We start from the raw sequence: 15270 nt of genomic DNA, 5'->3' as shown, positions 1-15270 counted from the left end.
TCATGTGAGTCCCCACCTGCAGTCTGAGGTGATATACAGCCTAGGTACAGGATGATCTCCTCAATGAGAACCAGGCTTCTATGTCTGGGAAAGTCCACAATTCCACACCCCACTTTACCCAACCACTGATTGTTTGGTGGTTCCTTGGCTTTGGCACCATTTTTCCCATTCTAAAAGATTGAAATGCCTCTTGTAAAGCTTAATTACTGGCAGTAAGAGTTTGAAGCTACAATATGGTAGCATTTTTTGTGTTTTTGGCCCAACGCCTTTTGCCCCACCCACCACTGGAATGTGGCCTCTAAGAGCGTCTCCAGAATTGAATTTGGCCCTCAGGATGAAAGAGGTCCCCCCCACCCACTGCATTACTGCCTCATTATCACATCCCCTCAAAATACAACCCTACGTCTCAGCTACTTGCTTTGAGACAGGATATTGTCCTCCTCCTCCTCCTCACTGTTGAAGTTTATTGGATCCATAGGCTGGAAGGGATCGCTCATATCAGTCTTTTCACTTAAAAAGCAAATACCCACACAAAAGAAGCCATCGTAGGCATAGACCCACATTCCTACATGTATAAACGGAAAGAATTCAGTCCCTTCCTAACAATTGTAACTCCCAGAGCGGACATGCATTCCAAACACAATTGACTCAAAAGCTCCTTTTAGGGGGCAATAAAAATATACAGATGTCTGCCTGAGAGAGTGTGTGTGTGTGTGTGTGTGTGTGAGAGAGAGAGAGAGAGAGAGAGAGAGAGAGAGAGAGAGAAAGAAAGAAAGAAAGAAAGAAAGAAAGAAAGAAAGAAAGAGTGTGCTCTCCCCCACCCCGTGTTCCAGGAAGGCAGCCTACACATTTTTAAGTACAAACTGGGTATATATAGAAGCACAAACTAGACATCCTGAAAAGGCCACATTTTCCAACCACAGAGAATGAAGGAATTACATACCCAGCTAGAGTGCAGAATGCAGCCTTGTCTGTCCAACAGTTCACCAAAACTAGTAAGAAACTAAACAGGAGAAGAGAAAACTTCTCCAGTTGATGCTCTACCTGTAGCTGCGGGAGGGTCATCATGCAATTACATAATTCAATATTCTTCACATGAATTACCTGTGAAAGCATCAAGCTCATTATAACCACTGTTTTGTTAAAAGGTTATCCTTAACCCCTCATGAGCCTTTCTTGTTTACTGTTCCTGCAGTTAATCCCATGCTAATCTGGGTACATGTATAGACTTCTTCCCATGCAGTTCAGCTTCCAGGAATATTTAGAAGTCATGCATGTAACAGACCTTCCAAGGCGCTGGCAGACATTTGTGTGTTTTATAAACTCACCAAGAAGTCAAATCACATTGGCAGAACTCTTTACACATATCCAGACTGTCATGGAAATAACACAAAATCACAGAGTTGGAAGTCCAACAGGGGAGGCTGCTGCCACTATGTGTAAAAGACATTTTTCATATGTAAAGTGATTATGCAGCTAAAATTCCATTTTAAATTTGTCTCTCCTTCTTTCCTGTTAACATAACCGGACACTTTTTCATTTAATATTCCTTCTAGCTGAAAACAGGTTATATCTTTATTAACTGGAAAGTAATAATTGAGGGATTTAATACAATGTGAGGAAAAATACTCTATAGTAAATTAATATATTTGTAATATACATTTATGCTTAGACATAGGACACTTTTCCAGTGTCTTGAGGCTCCCCCTAAATTAGTTCTTCTGTTTAGTTGTCCAAATTTGTAGCAACAGGGAGAGATAGTGAAAATAATCCAGGTGTTGAACAGGCCACAACAATTTGGAAATAAAGTAAGACCCACCTAACTATTAAGGGCTGGTTTATATAGGATATGGGGCATGCAAAAAGGTTCTAATGGCCCAGTGTGCCATTTAAAGGTTCTTAATCCACTGGCAGCCCGTGTGTGTGTGTGTGTGTGTGTGTATGCAACATTCACACAGCAGTGATCTATGGCCCAATGGGAAGCTGTCATGGCATGTTAATGCTCAACAGGCTGGTGTGCTAAACAAGATGCCAAGCTACATGGAACCCTACACAGATCAGTTCTTTCCCCATACTGAGAATCTTGTGTAAAATGGCCCTCAGTCTCCATTTGTGAACATGCCCAACATGTCAAAGTTTATGTTTTGACTGGTTCCTGTAATACAGGTGACAGACTTGGGAGAAGATACAACAACAAGCCAAGGTGTCAAAGTACTATTTGTCATGTCTACAATACGCATTAAAAAATGTATTAATGTTTCATTTCTACGTATACTATCGCTGTATTGTTAAGAAATAATTACTGCCAGATTTTGTAGTCACATTTTGACGTTTCATAATGCTGGAAACAATACTTGAGCTAAATAATCCTCATTAGTCTCACTGAAAACTACCACAGAGCAAGTAATTCCGGGCCAGTCGTCTAGGATCTATAAGGCTGGAGAGATATCATAGAAACTGTAGGCATGAACTATTTGAAATTCACCTGCTTCAGAGCTGTAGCTCGCTCTTGATTAATGTTGTCATCTCCATACTTCTTTAGAAGTAACTTCCATTTAATTCAATGGCGTTTATTTCCAAGTAGAAGTGTTTTGATCATAGGATTATTTCCAAGTTGAAGTGTTTTGATCATAGGATTAGAGGGTTGGATTCAGGCTGTGTAAGCCATTTGGCTTTAACCATCCTTCTCTATACACGTGCAAGTCTCAGTGAAATCAGTGTTGTTTGCATGCAAATAACTAGGCTCAAGATTGCAGGTTATGGCTATGACTTAGCAAAGTTACAGATTCATGAGTAAAAACAAAAAATACCACAGAGGGTTTTTCAGGTCTTCTGCTCTTTCGCAGGTTTTTCACAGTGAACCCCCTTGATGAAACTTTTAAAATAGAGAGAATTTTTAAAAGCATTCAGCATGGGAGAGCAGCACAAGAGCAATGGAAAAGCCCTCGTCTGTTCAAAACTACAGTGTGTAGTCAAAGCAGAGACAGAGTTAATAATGTGAAAAACGCTGTGGCACCTAAACTTTTCCCTTGAATCCCAAAGTAAGCTAATGCTCTTTTTCTTACCATCTTTTATTGTCAGACTTTGTTTTAAGGAGAGCCTGTTCGGGTGAGATTCAATGTTTGTATGCAAGACACACTTTGATCTGCATTCCAATGAGTGAACATTCTCCTTTGCTGCGAACCCAACTAATGAAGGGATAAAATTAGCTTTTATCCCTAGCACTCTCTTAACCAAAAAAAAAATGCACTAATCAGCTGTCTTCACTAATCAGTCATCTGGCTAACGACCTTTTGCCTCAAAACACTAACATTTCTGAATGAATTCGCAAGGGGAAAGTGGGGTAGAGAGGAAAAAAGGAGTGAGACACAAGACCCAGACTAGACTTTCTTCATGGGTCTTAGTCTATCATCTGGTATGAGAGACTGAAAGGTTAAATGGCAAGTACAAACCCTGACTACATGATAAATCTATAATCAAAAGGCACAGACTGACACCTCAAGATGTCCTTCATTACTATACAACTAAATGATTCCCCCTTTTAAAACTAAAAACAGATGAAAAAATGCTTTCAACTCCCCCATAGTCTTTGCCTGTGGAGAAATCTATTTGCACATCTGTGTCCAAGTGTCACTTAATTTTTTACTCTTTATTAATGTCTGATCAGGAATTCCGAACGTGAAAAACACTCATGTTCTCCCACTCTAGCGATATATTGTGGTCAGGAGCAAGTGATCGTGCCTGAATTTCAGCATTCTGGGATACTATTGTTAAAAATCACACTGTAAAAAACACACTTTTCTAGTGATGTAAAAGAATTCATCACCCTCCTTTTCGTAACATTTCTTCCACCCCACACCCTCCTCACCCCTAACATGCTACTAAATCTGTCACAAATGCAACTAGCAAAAGTTAGCCCCTCCTTTGCAGAGGCACAGGGGAACCCCTCCTGTGCAATTCATCCTCTTGGGAATGCATGGGAGTTCCATAACAGCACAATGTGGTAAAACACCATTCATTTCAATGGGACTAATTCAGAAGAAGTTTCTGGGAATTGTGTTTTTGTTAACTTTAATAGCATGATGTAATAGTCTGTTTCTTTTTTTTTCTCTCTCTCTCCCCCCATCCCAGTTTCTGAAGAATATTTTAAAACCTTGTTATAAATGCAATCCTCCTTCTAAGAAGAAATCCTAAATGCCAACTTAAAGCGCTCTGGAAGGTGACATTTTACAGATTATTCTAATTTTATCTTCCAAAAAATAAATGTTCATCAAATACTTACGGTAAGGAGGATCCATATAACCATTCCTGGGGTCCATGGTAAAGACTGTCCCACGGTAAGGTATGGAAGGCTCAGGAAGGTGCGATATAGATCCATGGATCTCCTTCTTGATTAATGAGGCCCTTTCTTCACTAGATGTCGAAGGCTCTTCGCTGATTTTGCTGAGGCCTTGCCCACCCTGTGGCTGCATTGTGATTGCGTTTCTTCTCTCTCTGTGATAGGTCTGTCCAGGACTTTCATCCTCTAGGAAGGAAAAGAGAGAGATTTGGGAGGGGAGAAGAGGAGAAAGAGAAACTTTTAGCTCAGCTCTAGCAAATAATCAAAGTTTTCTTTAAAAGTTTTCTCTGTCTTTTAGCATGAACTGAGCCGCAACGGAAGTTTAAAGGAGCAGGTACATGTGTGCTTATGAAGTCTGTTCCTGGTAACAAGCTGAAGGCGGGGGGGGGGGGGGCACTAGGCCATTCAGTGTGAGTGGCAGTTGTGCAGTAGATCTTCATCACCCCAGTCACTGGTGCATTTACCAGAGGGGCCATTAATCGCACAGGAATGGACACCGGCTTGCTATTTTCTTTTCTCTGGGACAAGAAGGCTTGGAAGTTTGGGCTGCTTCACCCGGAGGAAAAAAAAAAATTTGTCACAACTCAGAGAAGATGAACCCTGCTAACAAAAACTAAATCAAGCCTTGCCACCCACTGGTGCTTTGTATTGGCCAGCATGTGCCTCCATGCCCCCACAGATGTACTGTTGAAAAGAGGAAAGCTCCTCGCCATTAAAAGGAGATACCAGTTTTTAAAATTAAGGAATGAAGGGCTCCTAATAAAGCCTGTTGTAATTACACTGAGCATAACTGAGGCCACCTGCTATACCATATGGGTGCAGACAAATAAAAGAGTCAGAGCTAAAAGTGTAAACTACTATATAGATTTGTGTGCATGCGCACACACAGCACAGAGAACATAGTACAGCATCAACAAGTGTACAGATCTCTTTAACCTTTAGCTCTAACCACTGTACCTCTGCACACCAAATGCAACTTCTCCTATGTTGTGCAGGACAGGCCTTGAAGGAATGGCAGTCTTTATTAAGAAGGGGAAAGAGCCATTGCACAGACTTTGAGAAGCGTATGTATTTCACTGGTACCACATAAACCTAACTACCTGAGTGTTTGTTTTATTTCTTATAAGTAGGTTATGATCTTTTCCTATATAACATTAATAGAGCGTTTTAAATATTTATGCATTACAAACTGTTTTCGTCAGAAGCATGTTTGAGTTTGTTTCCTGTTTTAAAAAAGACAGATATGTCTTATTCTTCGATGTAACTCATTTAGTTGAATGTTTTCACACATCCCCAAAAATGTATACTATAAAACTCAGATGAAAAAATAAAGAAATATACAAGGGATGGGATCCCTCTGTTGACTTGAACGATAAAACAAGGTTATAGAGTCCACCTATTTTCTCGGTGCAAAACACACCCCATAACCATATCTCCAAGGAATCTGCTGGGACAGCTGTTTTTGCTTTTATGCCTATACAAATAAGCTTACCTAGCCAATCCCTAAACCATCCTGTGTGGCTGTCTAAAGACAGCCACCCACTCCAGATATAAAGGAGTGTGTTCTCCAGAATGAAATCAGGTACCCAACTCAGGTACCTATAGCCCCCCAAAACATGTCACCAGCCCTGCCCATAGGATTCACAGCAGAATAGTTTTGAACTGGTATGTCGAGCGGGGGGGGGCACCCCAGCTAAAGCCCAATTAGGAAATGGGACATCTGAAGTGTGCATACAATTAAGAGGAGAAGCATGTGAAAACAACCATAATTTCCCCACCAGAGACAAGCAAGTTTCTTTTAAATTCCATTCATTGATGGAGACTGGAAATACTAGGCACTAATTTTCCTCCCGTATAGTTCTCTGAACTCTAAAGTTTGCAGCACTTTGGAAAGCCAGCCCTGGAAAGTAGAAAAAAAAAAATCCTAGGTTCCTCCTCCCCCGCACCCACACACTCATTTTGCTTTAGTCTGCATGAAACAGTTACGTATTGCTGACTGAATTTTTTCACCTACTTTACAATTAAATTAGTTTTGTGAATGGTACAATTGCAATAAAATATCTAGAAACGCTTACATGTAAAAACAGAAAACTTTTACACTTTCTCTCCAGTTAGAATGTTTTAGTTTTGTTCTCTTTGGTCTACTGCAGATTTTTACCGGTAAGATGAGGTCTCTATTTGTTGGAGAGAGAGATCCATATTATGTTCAGAATGCTTCCAGCCTCTTTAATCAGGCAGGTTTAAGCTGGAAAACTATACTAAGATAAACAATATGTGTGTTTAATTTACAAACGTAAGAAATGTTAGGGTTTTTATATACCAGATATGATTAAATTCAACACTGTTTGCTTAACAATATAATTTACTGGGTCATAACTTGGCACTGATTTCATCCTACCTGTAAGGCTGTGTTCCTAACACTTACTGAGAAGTAAATTCCAGCAGTGAACTTATTTTGAAATTAATTTGCTTAGGGATGGTATGTTACACGTTAAATGTGCCACCACAAAAGACAAGATGGGGACAAGTGTCTGAGGGGGTATCATCTATTTTGTTCCGTCCCTCAAAATATATGAATGTGGTGAGTTAGATTCTGATAACTTAACTGAAAGATTTGTTATAGATAAGCTGTCTGCATGAAACTTGAAGCCTCTGCTAAGTTGGAAATAAAAGTAAAGTATGTTTGGTTTTAAGAAAGATACAGGGGAGGGGGACCTCTGCCAATAATATACTTCTCTTTCATGAAAGCAACGCCACTTATTGGTGAAGCACAGACTGTTGTCAGCCAAAACCACCTCCCTCCCCCCTCCCCTCTTTTTGTGTACCGTGGCATTTTTGTATTAATGAGAAATTCCAACGGACAAACCATTTGTTAAAGAGTTTACTTCATGCCCTGCACTGCAGAGTTCCTTTTCAAAGAGGGCAGATGAAAAACTTGACAGTACATGTACTCCAGAATACAAATAGCCAAGTGGTTTGAAATCGCACTCTCTATGCACTGAAAGGAAAAACTTTTCGTGCTATAATTCCACCGGCACTTATAACCGCAGTAAAACCACTTCAGCGAACCAAAAGGTGAAAGCTGTCTAATCTTGTTCTGTTTCAGCTGAATTGCTCAATAAAATTTAAGAGTCAGTGCAGACAAGCTGCGCCAGGCCAAATTATTGACAGAAACAGACAGTCCACCATGGCAACAAGTGGAAGTCTATAGCAAAAACGTAAGCAAACAAGCCATTCTCCAGCAGCATCTGCCAATCGAGTCTTAAAGCCAAAAATGCGAAACTGTTACAGCTTGCCTGTGTTGAAGATGTCACCTACGCTGCCATCAAAAGAAGAGGTCTATTTTGCTTCCACCCACCAGAAAAAAAAAGAAAAACAGAAGTTGCAGCAGGCCAAATGCCACCTGAAAGTCAAAGAGCCAGATTAGTTTCCATTATGGTTGTTTTATATTCATTAACCACAAGGTGCTTTATTATTTCATGCATTTCTTCAGCTGTATTCTACAATAAGAGAAAGGATACTGAGTGGATTACACATTTATACTAATTGCCATCAGTCCTCATGTTCTTTCTCCCTCTCTGTTTGTGGAGATTAACCGGAGACAGGGCTCAATCCTGGAAGCTGTTTCTAATACCAAGGATCATATATCCCATACCACACATTTGACAGGGGTGTTTTTTTCCCCTACATTTGCAGACTGGATGGAGAGAAAAGTGCCTTTGAGCACGTGCAGAGCATTTTTCCAACCCCAAGTCCTTGAACATGGGGCAGGGTTTCCACATCAGAGAGTATAGCTTCCAGGCAGGTTTGAGCACTAGCACTGCTAATTTTTCAAATTTAACTACTGAGGTACCTTCTTAGAAGCTAAACATGGAAGCACACCAGCACACAGCCTGAAGCCTCTCCAGTAATACATGAACTGAATTATGTACGTGAATTATACACAACCATACAGACAGACCAAAGATAAGAAGATTTTACAGCACAGATGCTTGTCACCAAAACTCTTTGCCTGCCCAAACATATCTTTATAGCTATTCATTTTGTTTATCCCACTTACAAGGGAAGGGAGGCACATCCACAGAACTGCCATGTTCATGCACTAAACTTGGTTTCTCCAGCAAACTTTTCTCCACTTTCCAATGTCCTGAAGAATTCAGGTTCATCAAAGATGACAGCTTCCTAATTTCCAAAATTTGTTTTTTTTTAAGTTGAAAATATGTTTCAAGGTGTTTGGTCGGGAGGGGAGTGCCCCCCAAATACCACTGTTAAGCTCAAGTCCTAAGAAAAAGCCACCTAAGCCTTAGAGTGCGAGGTTGTATCTGTATTAACGGTATGGTCTTGCAAGCAATTAAGGAACTTAATTTAAAAACAAAAAACAAAAAAACAGACAGGGTACTTACAACTCAATCGAAAGGATCTTGGCTTGCTCTCTGGAACCTCTCGTCTCGACTGAAATGCTCTAGCTACTAGTGTGTGGGCATCCCTCTCTTAGACTCTCTCACTTTCCCTCTCTTGTTCTTCCCCCTTGCCACTCTCTCTCTCTCTGTCTCCCACCCTCTCTCTCAGAGGCAGTGCTTCTCCCATTAGAGGAATTAAAATTGGTTGGTGCCATGCTAAATTTAACAAGCTCATTAGTATTCTTCCTGTGCGCTTGGTAGTGAACTCTCCCTATTCACGCTGCTCTCTCAAGCTGAGGGGTCAGGCGGCTAATCATTAAATCAAACTAATGTCACCCTATCACAATCGGCCCTAAGAGAAGGAGGGTTTATTATTTCAGTTTATGCTAAATAAACGGTTTTACAAATGGTCTTCGAGCAAGGTCAACAGCATCTTCAATTACAAGGCAAACTTAACAAGAGTTGCTATAAACCAAAGTGCTTCGTATTGACTTAAGCACAAGCTCTGCTCCGCGGATTGCCTCCGGCAGGCTCGTGCAAGAATGCATATTGTAAATTTCTCCTTCTCCTCCTTCTTCTCCTTCTCCTTCTCCATTTTAAGCAAAGAGTAATCTTTTCTTTTGCCAGAATTGGTGACTTGCGTAGAGACTGCTCATTCACCTCTCCCCAACCAGCTAGCTGCTCAGCTCAATTCACCCCACACAAAGGCTGAAGACCAAACCTCAATGGACCGAGTGAAACATGTTCAAAACTAGGCTCTCTATTGTGACTGAATTTCTTAACATCTTTTCAAAAAGCGGAGAATGCCTTGAGGCTAAAGGAAGAAACAGGCTAATGGTGAATTGGGAATACTGAGCAAATTTCAGAGCCCTTTCCTCCTAGCTTTTGAGGTTGAAAGCAAGCTCTATCCTTTCAAGTTTCAAAGTCCTTTTTCCTCCCGCAGTGTCACAGAAGGATTTGAAAAGAAGGTAATTGTGCTCACAGTCTCCCTGATCAGAGCTTACGTCCCATTTCTGGTATTTCGGAATACTTCTCTCAATAATGGTGCATATAGCTCAATCCCTTAACCGGCCTGCACTCAGCAATTGCTCATTAAATGAACAATTGCTGGTATAAAATGCCTTTTATGTTCAAGGTCTGGATATAAGATAAGCATTCTAGGACTCTAAATTTGGTTTACTAAGGAAACTCACCATCATTAAATTACCAAAATGAAGGCAGAATAACAGTCTCTCCCAGCAATGTAGCACTTATGGCTGATGTGCCCCCCTCCCCCCAAAAAAAATTTAATGCTAAAATCCTTAATAGGATAGGTAACTAATAAGGAAGAGATTTCCTACATGTAAGATGGGGTCTACATTTTGGAGACCAGGTACTTCACTTCTGAATTATGTAACAGAGCCATGACCACACTCATTGCCTGTCTGGCTTCTCATGTACCTTGATCATTCATCTTTGGCCATACTAAGGGTTCACTTACACCCCCTTACATTTTTTTCTTGCTGCTACAAAATATACCCATACAGCCTCTAAACAAATTCTGCAGTGATTAGTGCCCCCTGTCTTTTACACACTTATTTGAAAGTAAGATCTACTGAACATGCACACGATCTGGGTGTAAAGTTCAGTTTACTGTAAGAAGGAAAGTTTGTAAGAAGCTTCTTTGTTCTAGCGTCGAAAATATTTACTTTTAAGAAGTTATTCTTAAAGTAAGCGGAACATAGACACGGGAAGGCATCCACAGACCAGATCCCCAGCCCATCATGAGCATATAAGTCAAAATTATCACAGTGGGCTAGATAACAAACACTGAATTTTCTTTATATGTGGGGCTTGAGCATTGTACGAACATTCTGTGCTTTACTGCTAGTCTATACGATCTAACCTAACAATATTAGAATGTATAGACATATATTCTTCTTTGTAATGGATTTTCAACTTATCAGCAATTTCTCATACTTTTTTGTTGCACTCTTTGGATTGCAAATACACAATGCCTTCACTATCTTTTATTTTCACACCTTGATCATTTTGGGATGGGAGATTTTGCTTTTCTTTCCCAAAACCTTCCTAAATCGTTGTGGTTGTGAAAGAAGAAAATGCAGAAAATGTGTTTTAAGAAAAGAATGGAAGACATTCAGGCAATGGACCTGATCCTCATACCAACTGCTACACAAAGAATTAGGTATGATGGATATTTGCACTGAATTTTAAGGAATAAGTTGCAGGCACAGTGGCTCACGATCCTGAACCCACTGAAGTGAATGGGAACATGGCCACTGAGTAAAGAAGCCAGAAAGGAAGTTAACATAAAGTAGAAGCCCCCAATCCGGGACAAAAATGTTTCATTGTAAAATATATCTCCCTAATGTTTAATTGTTAGTGCTGAACACATTACATTTCTAGTTATGCTCATTTTTTTCATTTCACAAGTGTACAAAGAGACAGAAAGACTTCCTTACAATTGGAGCTCCTTTCCAGATCACATCCGCAACGCCTCCTCAATTTCTATCTTCAAATCTTTTTTTAAAGCCTATCTTTTTCCATTTAGCTTTTCCATAAGCTCCTTTTCTCCCAAGATTATCCAGCCCTTTAGGAGTTTTACTGCAATTATAAATGTATCTTTAACCTCCATTCTGTGGTTCCCTTCTCGAAACCTAGGCTGTCAGACGCTTTTTGGCAAGACTCACTTCAGATGTACTGTTTGCACAATGCTAGGTACATTGCTGGGACATTAAAAAAAATCTTAATACTTAATAGTTAATAGGGAAAGTTAGATAGACGTGTGTGTGTGTGTGTGTGTGTGTGACTGTAAATGATATATTTTCTAATTTGCATACTATTTATGGCAAACTCATGAAAATAGAAGGGGCCAGTGGGTGCGGGGGATGTACTCCCAGTGCCTCCTTGTATGTTCAGTATACTGTTTGCCATATGCGTAAACAGGCATTTGGTTTCCTACCACGTTTCCTTGGCTTTACAAAGTCCTGTCTTCCCATAATTCTACATGGAGAACACAGGTCAAATGTAATATTGCAATTACTCACAACTCTAATACTACAATTACCTCACAATTACTATGTTACACAATTACTGGTATTTAATTTTTTATGTTCATATATACATAGGCACATCCACAGGTCAAACTATTTCTAAATTTAGGGTCATATCATTGTAGCAGATACAAGCCTAAAGACTTCTGAGTTCTATGCTTAACCATGATATCCTGAGAGCTAAGTGCCCTAAGGCAGCCCTGTCTAGGGATGTTGGAGAAATCTACAATGGAAGCAAATGAGTTCAGATTTTCATGAATCCGACCCGCGGATTCCGTAGCGGACCAGCTTCTCCCCTGTCAGACCTGCGGACCATTTTTCTAACTTTCCCGAATTTTGCACAAATTTCGTCATAAAAAAAATGTCAAAAAAATTTCTAAGGCCAAACATACTCATTTCTCCCATAGGCTAAAGTGTGAAAACGCACACTTTGTGGGAATTTGCGCGTTTTCACATGTACTCATTTGCACAAATTCAGAAACAAAAAACTCCGATTCCATTGACAGGCGGATGACGGAATGAAAAGTGCCTGACAATCCGCGAGCAGAGCAGAAGATGAGATTTCCTGTGGAAGACTCATTGAAATGAATAGGAGCTGGACAAGATACATGCCCTGTGTAAATCAGTGAGACAAGGTACCTCACTTACCAAAACATCTTGTGCCAGCCCCACAGCCAATGTCAAGAGTCAGCACCGTCAGACAGCTGCCAAGGGTCCAGAAGCTCAGAAGGGCCCATCCCTGACTTTGCCAGACAAGTTTCCATTCTGGGTGTATGTGAATGATATACATGTTTCTCACATTCACATTTTACCTTTTTCAGGTACACTTCAAGCATCTTAACTATAAGTCCAAGAGGTCATCAGTATGGTCAACAAGCAGTGTTAGAAGCTATTAGAAAAAAGAATACAAGCCGAGGTGATGCTTGGCTCCCATCCACAGTAGCGCTCGACGCTCATCCACAGCAGCTGCCCATCATGTTCAAATAACCCCAAATGCAATGCCCAACCCAACATCAACTTCTATTCAAAAGAAGCCACTCAACCACAGCCACTTAACTCACATGCACACCAGACAATATTTCCCAAACGGGCAAGAGCAGTGGCGCTTTTGAATGGGAGCCGAGCTGGTCTTCAGCTGTGACTTGCAGCAGCCACCTGCCATTTTAGATTCAGCCAATTCCAATGCTGAACCATTGGGCACTTAACTTGAGATAAACTTGAGATAGTTATTGAAAATAACTTGAGATAATCAAACATAGTGAGCATTCAAAAGCACCTCCGCCGTTCACTCAGAAAAATACATCTGGTTGGCTGGAGTGAGATCTGCGACTGACAGGGAGTAGCAATAACTGGCAGTCCAGGAGGGCAGACTCTGGCGGCAGCAGGTGAGCAGGGCAGAAGGGGCAGAACTTTGGTGGCAGGACAGCCAGACATCTGGCAGAGGGGGAGCCCAGAACTTTGGTGGTGAAGTGGGACCCACCCACGCTGCCACACCAAGGGTGAAATCTGGTGCCAGCCCTGCAAATGCCAAGGCATAACCTGATGAGGTTTGGATTACTGAAGAACTTTTACCTTTAATCGATGGCCTCAGGCTACAAAGCTAGACGTACTTAGTTGAACAACTCAGTCAGAATTAACTTCTCGATACTGTATTTAGGATTGGGGTGAAGTTTAAAGAGATATCTTGTGGAAAAACCCTTCTCAGTGAAGTTTTCTCTTCATAATATTGGGAAGCACAGAAATAGTTATTTTCAATAGTGGAAAAAGTTTCACATTCTAATCACTGAATGCTCATCTCCTACAAAGAAAGTAAGAGCTATACTCCGCCCTCCTGCCAAGTGCACAAGGACTGTGCCTCAGTTCAGCATGCAGCTGTGACAACCTCCTCGTCCAACCCTTCTTATTTTCTTGCTCACAAAAAGCTAAAACAGCTGAGAAGAACAGGGGCATCTAGACCTGTTCTTATCCAGCCCAGGGTGGCTGTGGAAGAGAAAAAGTTGTCCCTTTTATACCTTGAGGTTACCCATCTGGAGTTTGAGTCATTTCACAATAGCCACTGTGTGTGTGTGTGTGTGTGTGTGTGTGTGTGAGAGACAGAGAGAGAGAGAAAGAGAGAAAGAGAAAGAGAAAGAGAAAGAGAAAGAGAAAGAAAGATTGAGAGAGTCTAACCAGCTGAGGCAGACTAACCATCTTTGGTACTCTGGTTTCAAGTAGCATTAGAGGAAGGAAGGAGCAAACCAAATACCAGACCTTGATTCAAAATCCAAGATCACTGACATGTTTCACTTTTAGCCTCTTCTTTGGGGGGGTAAATGCTAGTATAAATAACCATCACAAACCGCAAGGAACCCTAAGGGGTATTTCACACATTAGACAGAGGCAAATCTAGGTTTCTCACTGAACGTACAATTATCAGTAAGACGCATCAATTATGGCTGCATGATGAGAGTATCTGCATGACATACATGTTTGTCACATTCACATTTTACACTGGTTAGGTATACTTCAAGCACCTTACATACAAGTCCAAGAGGTCACCAATATGGTTAACAAGCAGGATCAAGGAAGCTATTAGAGAAAATAAGACTTCCTTCAGAAAATGGAAGTGTTGCCCAAATAAGAACAAAATGAAAAACAGTGCTGCACAAAACAAGTGCAAACAGACAATAAGGGATGCAAAAAAGGATTTCGAGGCATCTATCACTAATAATATTAAGACCAACAATAAAAATTCTTTTAATACATCAAAAGCAGACAGGGAAGCGGCTGTACCATTGGACAACAAGGGAGTTAAAGGAGTACCAAAGGAGGATAAGGAGACTGTGGAAAAGCTAAATGAATTATTTGGACATGTCTTCATGGAGGGCAGATAACCATGCCTGAACTGATATTTTCAGGAAGGAACTGAGACAAATAGTGGTGACAAGAGATGAAGTTTTAGAACTTCTCTACATGGCTTTTATCATGCAATCAGGATTGGTTGCTCATGGAAGTTTGAGAGTCCTTTACATGATAAAGTTTGCAAGTCAACCTCCAGGGTTTATGACCTTTATCCAGCTTTTTCAAAGATTGGAGATAACGCAATAAGGGCCGTTAATTTGATCTATTGGCTGTGAATAATGATGCAATTGCGCTATAATCACAGCACCATCTAGTGGCTGTAAAATGAAACATATAGAACTTCCCAAGAAAGGAAGTCCTTGATTCAAAGCACGTGTCCTCCCATGTAAAGGAGCCAAGCTTAATCCCACAAAGCATCCAGAAGCAGAAAGCCACAGTAAGATGCAGGATTTCAGCCTCGTGTGATGAGCCCCTTAGACCTTACTGACAAACTGAAAACAAAGAAATCACCAGGTCCAGATAGTATCTACCTGAGAGTTCTTAAAGAACGCAAATGTGAAACTGCTGACCTTCTAACAAAAAAATAAACATGACCCTAAGAATGCCCTCTGTACCGGAGTCCTGGAAAGTGGCCAAA

The 15270-nt window shown here is 40.7% G+C and overlaps 1 protein-coding gene across 1 annotated transcript in view; it reads right to left on the bottom strand.

Moving 5' to 3' along the window:
* The window catches only part of GLI3 (GLI family zinc finger 3), a 325138-nt gene that overhangs the window by 212245 nt on the left and 97623 nt on the right, over window positions 1-15270 (bottom strand). Inside the window, exon 3 of the mRNA XM_084857806.1 lies at window positions 4283-4525. Within this exon, the coding sequence (XP_084713932.1) occupies window positions 4283-4525 (243 nt within the window). The remainder of the gene's footprint in view (window positions 1-4282; window positions 4526-15270) is intronic.

This window comes from Heloderma suspectum, chromosome 5, assembly GCF_057233095.1.
Source record: "Heloderma suspectum isolate Gila_16-S chromosome 5, 16-S_ref, whole genome shotgun sequence".
Lineage (NCBI taxonomy): Eukaryota > Metazoa > Chordata > Lepidosauria > Squamata > Helodermatidae > Heloderma > Heloderma suspectum.
This window is presented reverse-complemented; position numbering and strand designations above follow the sequence as displayed.